General features: G+C 39.1%; 1 protein-coding gene across 8 annotated transcripts in view; it reads left to right on the forward strand.

Annotated features, from left to right (window-relative positions):
• Nucleotides 1–8,779, forward strand: part of ZZZ3 (zinc finger ZZ-type containing 3) — a 64,878-nt gene extending 56,099 nt beyond the window's left edge. For all 8 annotated transcript variants that reach the window (XM_056123744.1, XM_056123748.1, XM_056123745.1 and 5 more), the window contains 6 exons: nucleotides 1,722–1,823; nucleotides 2,490–2,585; nucleotides 3,674–3,826; nucleotides 5,347–5,481; nucleotides 6,941–7,041; nucleotides 7,499–8,779. In XM_056123744.1, the coding sequence (XP_055979719.1) occupies nucleotides 1,722–1,823; nucleotides 2,490–2,585; nucleotides 3,674–3,826; nucleotides 5,347–5,481; nucleotides 6,941–7,041; nucleotides 7,499–7,643 (732 nt within the window). In that variant the 3' untranslated portion in view covers nucleotides 7,644–8,779. The remainder of the gene's footprint in view (nucleotides 1–1,721; nucleotides 1,824–2,489; nucleotides 2,586–3,673; nucleotides 3,827–5,346; nucleotides 5,482–6,940; nucleotides 7,042–7,498) is intronic.
• Nucleotides 8,780–13,070: the final 4,291 nt, after the last annotated feature.

The raw sequence follows: 13,070 nt of genomic DNA on the forward strand, positions 1-13,070 counted from the left end.
TTCGATAGCCTGCAAGTTTGTCCAAAGTAGGAATGAGATAATAAGATGTCATAAAAAGATGTCCTAATAAGATGTCGGCTGTGCGGTTCCGGGAGCTGGATTTTATAGCCTCTGAGTCTTGGCCGCTGATGGGATTACACGCGCCAGGGGGCCAGGTGGTGGGTGTGACCCCCGCCTACTGGAATTTGGAGGATCTGGGTGGAGGATGCTCAACTCCAATCCGAGTAGGCTTGGAGATCTCGGCCCCGGAACCCGCGTGGCTTTGTCCCTCTGCCAGTACCTGCATGTATGCGGAGAGTGGTCTCAGCATGGTGGTGGCTGGTCCTGGAGGTCTTCCGCTGCCGGAGCCCTGGTCGGGGCGGGGAGGAAAGCTCAACTCGCTCCCCTCCAAGGAACCCCGGCGAGGAAGAGCCAGGCGCAGGGGCAGGAGACTGCACTGGTCTCTTCCGGGAGCTGGATTTTATAGTCTCTGAGTAAAAATAGGGTCATTTAGAAAATTATGAGAACTACATGTTACTCCTGGCTCTGCATTCAGGAATTACTCCTGGCAGTACTTGGGGAACCAAATGAAATATCAGGGATTGTATCTAGGTCAACCATATCACTGTACCACTGTCATTCTGTTGTTCATCGATTGCTTTGAGCAGGCCCCAAAAACGTCTCCTTCATCCTAGCCCTGAGATTTTAAAAAGTGCCACATTCGAGGCTCTTTCAGGGTCAGGAGAATGAGACCCATTATTTTTGGGGTATGCTTCAATAATTGGGGTTTTGAGAATAACCACAACTATAGTGAGTTTTTCAAAGCTTTTGAGAACCTTTCAATTAAAAATGAGCCTTTGCCGAGAACAGATAACTGGTTAAAGAAACTTCGGTACATCTACACAATGGAATACTATGTAGCTATCAGAAAGGATGAAGTCATGAAATTTACATACAAGTGGTACTACATGGAAAGTATCCTGCTAAGCGAAATGAGTCAGAAAGAGAGGGATAGACATAGAAAGATTGCATTCATCTGGGGAACATAAAGTAACAAAATACGAGACTAACACCCAAGAATAGCCGAGATAAATACCAGGTGGTTTACTCCATGACTTGGAGGCCAGCTTCACACTCTAGGGGTAAAGGCAGCCCAGATGTAGAAGGGAGCACCAAATGGGGGGTATTGGGAGGATCCCCCCAGGATGGGAGAAGCATACTGAGACTAGACTCTAGACCGAACATGTTGCCACTCGATGCCTCTTTTGCAGGCCACAACACCCAAAAGGAGAGAGACAACAAAAGGGAGTGCCATGCCACAGAGGCAGGGTGGGGTGAGGGGGTAGGGGGGTGGGAGGGGTACTGGGATCAGTGGTGGTGGAAAATGGGCACTGGTGGAGGGATGGGTACTCGATCATTGTACAACGGAAACCCAAGCACCAAAATCTGTAAGTCTACAACTGTACCTCATGGTGTTTCACTAATAAAAAAAAAATTTTTTTAAAAATGAGCCTTTGGTATACAGTGCATGCACTCCCTTCATTGAGATCTCTCTTCAGCCCCTCACTCGTTTGTTTGATTAATCCATTTCCCCTATTCTCTATCCTAAGAATCTCTTGTAACCTAACCGACAAAGTTTAGCATAGAGTTTTAGAGTTAAAATGAAAGTGGATATATATCTTTAGAGTCTAGTTTGCATTGAATATTTAGATTCTTAAATTTGGTCCTGGGTTTTCACTTAGAAAAAGCTTGAGCAGCTACTTCTGAAGTACCCTCCTGAAGAAGTAGAATCTCGCCGCTGGCAGAAGATAGCAGACGAATTGGGCAATCGAACAGCAAAGCAGGTATTTAAAGATGTACTCCCAGATTCATAGCATAGTTGTTTATTTTTTAATTTAATGAAAGACAATGTAAATGACATCAAGCACATATCATTTTTAGTTGCACAAGTATTCATAATTTATTTTTAAATTAGCACTGCACATTTTTTGTAGATTTTTAGGAAAAAACTTGAGATGATTCTGCTTTGGATTTTTCATTATTAAATAATGTAACACATAAGTACATGAGTTTTGTACTTTTGGGTTGTAATGTGCTATATATCTATGTATATGCGTATATATATATGATGTCTTACATTGTCTTTCTAAAATATATTTAGCGGCTTTTGGCTAGGGGAGTACCTCTGGCAATCTTTAGGGGTTACTCATGGCTCTGCACTTAAGGACTTAGTCCTGTCAGTGCTCTGGTGGGGGACCATATGGGATGCTGGGGATCAAACCTAGGTCATCTACATTCAAGGCAATGCCGTAACCAGTGTAATCTCTCTGGCCCCTATTTAGCAGCTTTCTCCTTCACTTTCCTATTGATGATGTCTATTTATGTTCCTTCTAGGTTTATGGTAATTTTTAATTGTTTAATAAGATGCTCATGTGCCATATGATTTTTTTTTTAACTTGTTGAGTTACCTTGTCTTGTCCTTGTGTTAAAAACTTGTTATGTTTTCTTAGGTTGCCAGCCGAGTACAGAAGTATTTCATAAAACTAACTAAAGCTGGCATTCCAGTCCCAGGCAGAACACCAAACTTATATATATACTCCAAAAAGGTAAGAAGAAAATAGATGAAAGTAAACCTGTGCTTAGGCTCTTTAAAGTCAGATTTGCTTTGTAAAAGTGTATATATTTATTAGAACAGAGTTGTTTCAATTTTTTGCCCGCAGAACCTGGCAAGCCCCCCGTGATGTATTCGATATGCCAAACACAGTAACAACAAAATCTCCAATGGAGACATTACTGGGCCCGCTCGAGCAAATGGATGAACAACGGGAGGGCCTTTACTTTACTTTACTTTAAAATGAACTCAGCTTTTTTTGGGGGTGGGGGGTCACACCTGGTGATGCACAGGTGTACTCCTGGCTCTGCACTCAGGAATTACTCCTGGCGATGGTTGGGGGACCATATGGGATGCTGGAAATTGAACCTGGGTTGGCTGCATGCAAGGCAAATACCCTACCCGCTGTGCTATCACTCCAGCCCCAAACTCAGAGCATTTTTAAATGAATAATGTTTATTAAAATACGGGTTGAACTTTGGTTGGCCACATGCTAGGCAATCGCCTTACCTGCTGTACTATCTCTCCAGCCCATTATGTTACTTGTTAGTTTTCTATATGATTTAAGCTACTTCATCCTGTCTGAAAATGGTCATAAGAGAAGTTCAGCATTTGAATACTAGAGAGTGTGGTAAAAACTGGGGATACAACTATAAACTAGATAATGAGCATATGTTTCATTGTACTGTTATTGGGATATTTGCCCTACTTTGTTGTTGTTGTTTGTTTCGGAGCTTCACCCTCTTATGATCAAGGGTTACTCCTGGCTCTGTACTCAGGAATTACTCATGGCGGTGCTCGAGGAACCGTATGGGATGCTGGAGTTCTAACCCAGGTCAGCTGCATGCTGTGAGCAAGCAGTTTACCTGCTATACTATCTGTCTGGCCCTCCCCAGATTTTTTAGGCAAAAGTTTCTAAAGTTTTAGGTTAAAGTATCATGCTTTAGAAATCCAGATAATATAGAAAAAAGCAAATAAGTATGTTGAAGGATACAGTTGAAGTCTAACAGATAAATTTACATAAAAATATTTATTGTTTTTGTGATTTCCCACTTCCCAATAAAAATCTGTTTTCTCGCTTAGTCTTCAACGAGCAGACGACAGCACCCTCTTAATAAGCATCTCTTTAAACCCTCCACTTTCATGACTTCGCATGAACCACCAGTTTATATGGATGAAGATGACGACCGGTCCTGTTTTCATAGCCACATGAACACTACTATCGAGGAGGAATCAGTGAGTGACCTGTTTATATGTCCGTTCCTATGCTTCAGAGAAACTTGGTTTCTTCTCTTAATTACCCAGCCAGATCTATAGATTGTTTATTTGTTCTTGTTTCTCCTAAGTAGTGCTCAGGATGCTATACTCAGCAGTGTTCCAGGCTTACTCCTGGCTCTTTGCTCAAGGATCACTTCTGGTGATTCTTGGGGGAGCATTATTATGGGTTGCCAGGGATTGAACTTGGACTGGCCGCATGTAAGGCAAGGCCACTACCTGTTGTACTCTATGACTCTGCGCTGCCTTCTCCCATTTGTTTTTTATTTTGTACATTTTTAGACCTTTTTATAAAAAATTTTTTAGAATTTTCAGTAAAATACATTGTAGTGACTTCATATTTATCCAACTAATAGCTAAACTTTTTAACAATCTTGTTTTCTTATTTACTCACTTTTTTGTTTGTTTTTGGTCCCACCCATCTGTGCTCAGGGCTCACTCCTGGCAAGGCCTGAACCATATGTGGTGCTGGGGATTGAACCTGGGTGGGTTGCGTTAAAGGCAAGAACTCTACCTGCTGTACTCTTGACTCCAGCCCTGACAATCTTATTTCAGTAATTGACCTGCCCATCCCAACTTTATCACTGATTTATTTAGAACAAGACCTAGATATTATGTAGTTCCATTATCATGTTAATCATAATGTGGCTCTTTATATAATCAAATATTATGTTCTCATTCCCAGTCTTAGTTGTCACAGATTTCTTTCTCTCCTTCCCTTTCTCACTTTCACAATCCTATTTTCTTTTCACAATTTCTTAGTCTTATTTCCCTCCCCCCTCCCCTCTCTTCCTCCTTCCCCCTCTCCTCCTCCTCCCTCTCCTCCTCCCTCCCTCTCCTTCCCCCTTTCCTCCCTCCCTCCCTCCCTCCCTCCCTCCCTCCCTTCCTTCCTTCCATTTTGGAGTCACACCCAACAGTGCTCAGGACTTACTCCTGGTTCTGCACCCAGGAATCACTACTGGTGGGGTTCAAAAATAGTAACCAAAAAATGTGACAAAGGGCCAACAGAATAGTGCAGTGGTGTCAAACCCTGTCTGGAAGCCTATGGCCAAGAGTTCAAACCCCAGTGTCCCAAATGCCCTGCTCTCTGCAGCATCATGGCAACTTCCACCAGACCATATGGGGTGATGGACCCACAACTCACTTTATTATCATTCCAATCCAATCTTGAATTTCTTATTTCCTCTTTTCTTCCCTTTTTGTTATGTTTGGTGTCGTGGTGACCGCATACTTGCCTAGCTGTGTTGCTTACACATTTTTAGGTGTTCGGGGTGGGGGTGGGGGGGTTCTGGGAGGTCTCAAATCATGTTTTGCTTGTTTGTGTGCTTATTCTCAGTGGTTTGCGCCACTTAGTTCTGGTTCTTGCACGTGTACTGGCCAGTGCTCACACTCTTAGGCACGTAAGTAGGTTCTAGATAAATGTTTCTCACGTAGTTTAATTTCCAAACTAATTGGTTTCATTTTGTTGTTCATTTGAATAGGATGAGGAAAGTATTCCTATAATGTGTAGGAATTTACCTGAATATAAGGAACTATTACAGTTTAAAAAGTTAAAGAAGCAGAAACTTCAGCAAATGCAAGCTGAAAGTGGATTTGTCCAACACGTGGGTTTCAAGGTAAATTTTACTTACCCTATGAACCATTGTTTTTAAAAGACTGATAAAAAAGTTGTTTAAGCTTGTTTTCAGGACTTTCAGTTATACTTTGAAGAACAAAGTTAGTTTAGTTCTTTTCCTGTACTTTCATGCAATATCGTATTACCACAATTACTGATCTCAAGGAGGAATGATTCCGTCAAATGAGTACAAACATAAATATGTATGCATTGAGGTAAATATCAGAAATTTTTACCTAGGTATTTCCATTCCCATTTTTATGTTCCTTTTGGTGGGAGCATGTCCATAGTGGCCAGGTGCCAGGAATCAAGGTGTGTGTATCCTACCACTTGAGACAAAGGCAAGCACACATTATAACTGAGATATTTGACAAAAAAATCTACGTATTTCTACGTAAATTGTACAAAGGTTAAGGTATAAACAAGTCACATTTGATAGCTATGTGTATGTTTTGAACAGTTTAAGATAGACTCAGCAGATTTCAAGCATTAAGTATTATTAACTCCATAATACTATATTTGATGAGTGGTTATGGATTTGAAATTTACAGGCTTGAAAGCACATAGGGTATTAGAATTGATTGTATGTGTTAGGATTAAAGGAAGTAATGAGACTATGTTGAATAGAGGTATACATAAAAATACTGATATGTGCTATGACTGATAAACTGAAGTTTAAAAAAAGTTGTTATGGCTCCAATTTTACAGCATGACTGATAGCATAGGCTATATTAAATTTTTTCCTCTTGATTTTTCAGTGACCTTGTTTTTCCATTAGAGATTTTTATAGCTGATGACTTTGTCTTTCCAAGAGGAAACTCTTCATTCTCATCATTTTGCTGCAAGACCCAGTCATAACTATTGTCAGTCAGTCAGGCTTTTAGTTGGTGTAATGATTACAGAGACTAGAAGTGAAATTTACTTTAATTTCCATAATTAATACAGAACACTTTGAGGCTTATATTGCCATGCTGAGAAAGAGCTAGGTCTACCTTTTCTTTGTGATGGCTCTTGGCTGTTAGGAGCCTTTAGACTTGAGAGAGTGATTCAGTAAGATGATAGTTCAGAGAGAATTTTGTGTTAATCTGGATTATATTAGCCACATTAATTGCCTAAGACTTAAATAGTTCTGTAACACATTAGATAGTTATACTGGTCTAAATTACGTCACAAGTAATCGCTAATAATCCAATGCCCAAGTTTCTATAGATAATTTAATTTTTTAAGAAACACAGTGATGCACTATCTCTCCAGCTTGATCTTGAGTAGATGGAATTTCAGTTAGTTTGCTAAGACATTTTTTATAATTTGCCACTATTTTTGTGTTGTTATTTTTGTGTTGTTTAGTGCATGCTGAGAAAGGAAAGGATATATATGTACACATCGTGTTTCCCAAAGGTGGGGGAAAGGGTTTTGGAACATCATAGCTTTAATACTTGTCCTCTCTGAATCTGTAACAGTGTGATAATTGTGGCATAGAACCTATCCAGGGGGTTCGGTGGCACTGCCAAGACTGTCCTCCAGGAATGTCTTTGGATTTTTGTGATTCTTGTTCGGACTGGTAAGTATTTTCCTCACACAAGAGTATCTCAATCACTTAGAAATTTTGTTTTCAAAGTTCTTAGTTTTTTGCTTGTTTGTTTTGTATTTGTGGGGCTACATCCAGCAGTGCTTAGAGCTTATTCCTGATTTTGTGCTCAGGGGACATTATGAGGTGCTTGGCATTGAAATGGAGTGTAGGTTATACGTGGCAGGCAAATGCTCTGCCTGCTGTGCTGTTGCTCTGGTCTCTCCAAACTACTTAGAAATCACCACATGTAGTGGATTACACTCGTTGTAGCTGCCCTAGGCAGTTTAAATCTTTTCTTCAGTCATACCACATCTCAAGTACTTTTTTTTATTAGAAATTCTGATAGTTTAATTGATTTAGAGAGGCAGAGCTGTGAGGAAGTCTTGTAATGTGTGGATGAAAATGCAACCAGTGCCACGTAATGATGTGTTTGTTTTTCCTTTTGCAGCCTACATGAAACAGATATTCACAAGGAAGATCATCAGTTAGAACCCATTTATAGGTCAGAAACATTCTTAGACAGAGACTACTGTGTGTCCCAAGGCACCAGTTATAATTACCTTGACCCAAACTACTTTCCAGCAAACAGATGACGTGGGAGAAAACATTATATATTAGTCCTCTTCAACACATAGCAATGGTATCATTGTGAATTATGTGCACAGTTTGGAAAGATTCTCTGCTTTCCCTGAAATGACACTCACAGCATGACCGCTTCCTGAGTGTTCTCGTCAAGTCCAGCTCTGCACCGTTGTGGCTCTAGATCACTGTTCAGCAGCTGAACATTTCTGGTGAGCAAAGGGTTTCCCTGGTGAATTTCCCACCACTGCCTCAAAAGAAGCCTTTTAGATGGGATCTTAAGTGGGTGAGGTGGAAACGAGAGCACACATTAAAGAGAGAGTAAATTCCAAAGGTTTTAAAGAACTTGCATAAATACGAGAAGACAAAAGTATTTACATTAAAACAGTTTAGTAGCTTTCAGTTTTGTGAAAATAGTTTTCAGCACAGAAACTGACTTCTTTAGACAAAGTTTTAACCAATGATGGTGTTTGCTTCTAGGATATACACTTTAAAAGAACTCACTGTCCCAGTGGTGGCCACTGAATGGCCTTAGTAAATTGGAGCTGCTTAACCATATTGATGTCTAATTTTTTTTTTAACCACAATGAACTGTCCTTATTACCAACAAGTGAAGCACTACAGGAGGCAACTATTTGCTTCCTTAACCAGCTCATGGTGTGTGAATGTTATAAAATTGTCACTCAGATATATTTTTTAAATGTAATGTTATATAAGATGATCATGTGATGTGTACAAAATATGGTGAAAAGTGCCAGTGGTAGTAACTGTGTAAAATCTCTAATTCACAACATTAATTTCTTTAAAATACACAGCCTTCTGCCTCTGTATTTGGAGTTGTCGGTGCAACTCATCAAAGAAAACTGCCTAATATAAAAATCATATATATGGTAATAATTTCCCTCTTTTGTAGTCTGCACAAGATCCATAAAAGATTGTATTTTTATTACTATTTAAACAAGTGATTAAATTTAGTCTGCGCAGTGAGCAAGAGTTCACATGCATTCTTTTATACTGCTGGATTTTGTTGTGCATCATTTAAAAACATTTTGTATGTTTCTTCTTATCTGTGTATACAGTATGTTCTTGAATAATGTTCATTTGTCAGGAGAACTGTGAGAAATAAACTTATGTGGATACTGTCTGTTTATATTATAGAATGCTTGTTGTGACTTCCTTTTTAGTTAAATTTTGAATTTTTTACTAGTGTTGAAACCAAAAACTTTTTTTTAAGGTTTTGCTTTACCAAGTCCTTTGAAGAGTAAGGACTATATTATGGAAAAGAGGGTGAACTTCTGAAGCTCTCCCTATAAAAGACTATAATGTTTTCACTCACTCTGGACTGAAGCAGTAAATCAGACTGTGTTAGAGAAAAGGAACACATACCACAAATAAAATAGGTCATCGCAAAAAATATCTCTGTAGTCCCTGGAAATTATTTACTATTAGGAAAGAATATAAATATTCTAAGGTTTATTATACGGACCCAAATTTAGAGTTGGCTCTTCAGTTTTAAATTATGGAAACATTGAAACATTATTTACTTGTTCTCTTCAATACAGTGGAGGGTACTAAAATTATACCCTGAATTTTTTTAATTGAGAAGAATAATATAATTTTAAATATATAAATATAAGAATTTTAAAGTAATATATTTATTAGAGGTTAGCAATGATAATGATAAAATGACATCCTTTTTGAAAGAAAAGGAAATGAATTTAAGCTTAATTCCTTACCTTAGAATTATTTTAGTATTCTGACATATGCCAGAAGATTTGCCTTCCGTAGCAGTACAGTTGCACTTGGATGATAACTTCAGTGTACGTCTAGAAATAATACTGATTATTTTTAGAGAACAATTCAGGCCCACTAAAAAAAATCTCACTAAATATTAAGTATTATTTGGAAGAGAATAATGATACAGTTGTTATATAAACAATAGACAAATACACTTAAATCTATATTTCATGGGCGAAAAAGGATTTCGATAATTTTGATTGACACAGGATTGTTTGCTGTTTAAGTGAAGATGCACTTATTTTGCATTTTTCAGCTCCAGGCAAATAGTCCTCATGACTTTAAAGGTTCCTGATGTGTAGTACTAGCAGTAATGTTGTATTTTAAGTTGAGGACTGGAGGAAATGGGCAGGACTATCATTTCCAAGTAGGTCTTCCACCTCCTATAAAATGTCATTATAACCCCACTTCTTAAAGCATTGCTTCCTAAGTGCTATTCAGTAGGTCAGATATATTTCCTGAAATAATATGCTCAAGTTACTTGATCAGAAATGAAGGAACTTTTATTGTTTCTACTGCAGCATCTTTTCAGCTGTGCTCAGGCCACCAGTGCTAACACCCATTGGTGCTAGGGAGGCCATACAGTGAATGGGCCCCAAGCTGCTAGGCATGTGCTCTAGCCCAGGAAACTGTGTGGGGGCCACAGTTGGAAAAAGGTTGAGAAACACTGCTCTAGTCCTTTTTGTACTATCTGCTGAAGGAATCATTAGTGATACTTGAAACCACTAGTCTTACATTTAGGCAGAAGAGATCACAATTGGTGTTATGTATTAGTAATACCAGTGATCACCAATGCAGTGTTGACTATGTCCCAGAAAGCATAGAGTAAAAACGTTAATTCTTAAAACTGAATGAGAAAAGTTTTATTTTCCTGATTTCTTATGAGGCAGTCTAGTCAGAGAAGTTATATAACCTGCTCATGGTTGTATAAATGGGGTGGTGGGGGTACTTTAAATTTGGTGGATTTTTAATCTGAGAGAGTACTCCAGAGTCAGCATCTGCTTCATTATCATAATTTCTGAGCCAGAATATTCCTTTCCAGTCAGGTGTCAATGAAGGGATAGAGGTGGAGGTGTGTAGGGGTTGTTTCTCAGTTCTTTTTCCTGGTGTGGTGTGTTCCTAGAGTACAAATGTGAGCATATGTCTAGGTTTATTGCACAGAGTAAAGAAGCATGGCTATATATGACGGGAAGGCACCCAGAAGGCCTTCCCTTAGTGAACAAGAAAAACACAATGTACAGATTATAAGTTGACAGCAAATGTGCGGTCATGAGGGTTTAGACAAAATTGAGACTGGCTTGTGTCTCTTGACTCAGGTACTTATTTCCATGCATACTTGGTGCCGCTTAAGACCTGGTAGTATGCCTTGTCTATTTTCCTCTCTTTCCTTTTGTTGAAATTGATTGCGGAATGCAACAATTTACAGAGGTATACGAGGACATTTAAAAAAATAATTTTTAGAGGCCCCACCTCGCACTGCTGGGAGTGGAGTGGTGACTTGGGGCCACTCCTAGTAGTGCGCAACCCCATGGTGCAGGCCTGAGGTGCTCAGGCCTGGTGGTGCTTGGGGACTACCAGGACCACCTTTGGCGGTGCTAGGGGGAAGGGGCATTTGCAGTGCCAGGGAATCAGTCTCAGGACTTTGCATGTAGTAAGCATGTGCTCTGCCACCTGAGCTATCTCCATCGCTGCAATATATTTTTTTTTCTTAAGAGAAGTAGAGAAAATAGGCCTTCACATGTAGTAAAGCTAAACTTATTTTTTGTGTGTGTGAAATTTATTTTCTGTCATAAATACAGCATGTTAAACTTATTGTAGGTAAGTTTGAAGGCCTTCATTCTAGTTGCACTATATAATAAGTTCTCAGATAACAAGTAGGTTTTCCCCACAAGGTTATGGAGGCATTGCTCTTTTTAGGCTCTAAAGTGTCTTTTTGTTTGTTTTTTATATTTTACCTTGATGTAGAAAATGTGCCCTGTGATCAAAACAAAGGTAACTTTTTTTTAATAACCATTTGGATAGCTGATTAAATAGATTTTTGAGTATGGGCATCATATTCAGCTCCATGAGACCAGAGAACTTCTGTATCTGTCTGTATGCCTATGACTTGGCTCTTCTTGGTCTTAATAGATTCTCAATAAATATTTGTTAGTAACTTGCCCGGTTTTTTTTTTTTTTTCTTTTTTGTGATTTACACATTTTCCCTAGGAAGTTGGGAGATACCACCCACCTCTCCCAAAGTGTCTCTCTGTCATCCTTAAAAGACGTTTATTAGGATATCTCCTCTACATGGCTCTGACAGGACTGTAAGAATTGCAGCTTACTTACCTGGAGGATGTGCTTCAGCTATGCGTGGCTAAGAAAGCTTTGGTTCTCTTATGGGGACCCTGTTTATGTATGCTATCCATGTATACTGATGCTTTAATCATATTTTTAGGGTGATGTAATAGGATATGAGTGAAAATTCCGAATTGTAGTTCAAACTATGGAAGTGAGTGAAGTACACAATAAATGTTGACATAGCCACTTTTTGCTGAGTACTAGGAATAAGTAAGCAATTTACATGTGTTGTTTACTCTTCAGCACTTCTACTGTTACAGTCATCATTGTACAGATGAGCAAATGAGGATTCAGAGAATTTAAGTGTTGGCTGTGTATGAGATTGTATATGGGACTGGAGATCCAAAGCATTGTACTTATGGAGCTTGTTATCTAATGCAGGAGATCAGCAATAAGCAAGTTAATTAATAATACTTTAATTTTAGACAGAGGTAGGTGCTCTCAAGAAAGATAAAAGAGTGGGAACCAGTTTGCTATTTTAATTGGAAAGAAGACCTCAGTAACAAGTAAAAATTTGAACAAAGATCTGAACGGGGTAAGGGAATACCCCAATGGGGTAGCTGTGTGGATAATCCAGAAGATGCAGACAGTAAGCAATAGAAAATCCCTAATCCAAGAGTTTGAATTTTTCTGGCAACATTAGAAGTGTCGGTATAAGAGTCAGAAGAGGTCCAAGGGTTATTACACATGTTTGGCCCCAGTTCTATCCCTGGCACTGCCAACGATGAATCCTGAGCACCTCTGGGTGGGCCCAAGTCCCCATTCCCACCCTTTCCCCAAAGAGAAAAGAGTGCCAGTGTAGCTAAAGCCAAATGAACTGAAGTAGAGTGGTAGTTGCTGGAGCGAGAGAGTACGAAGTATGTATGGTGTGCTGTCACCTCTAATGTTGACTATTGTAAAGGAGTTTGGATTGCTATGATGTGTTCTACAAAGTCTTCAAAGCAGAGACATCTAAGGGTCCTTGTTTTAAATTTTTGTGACTGAAGTAATGATGCCATATCACACTGATAATCAGTAATGTGTCTAAGCAGTTCTGTAGAACACTTTATTTACACCTCTTCATGGGTAAAGCTATTTACCTCTTCTGAATTACATGAGGGCTGTCAACAACAGTCATGAAAGTCATGGCTGGGCATGTGTACTGCCCTGCTGTCCCATTTCCTTTAGCCAAGCTGTCAAAGCTCTGGTTGGCATAGACTGTTTGCCAGTATGCAGTATGTGTTAAACCCTATGAAGGGTCACTTTGTGTATGTGTGTGTGTTGTTTTTAGTACAACTGACAATATTCATCCTGTAACTTTTTTT

This window comes from Sorex fumeus, unplaced genomic scaffold (assembly GCF_029834395.1).
Source record: "Sorex fumeus unplaced genomic scaffold, SorFum_2.1 ptg000047l, whole genome shotgun sequence".
Taxonomy (NCBI): Eukaryota; Metazoa; Chordata; class Mammalia; order Eulipotyphla; family Soricidae; genus Sorex; species Sorex fumeus.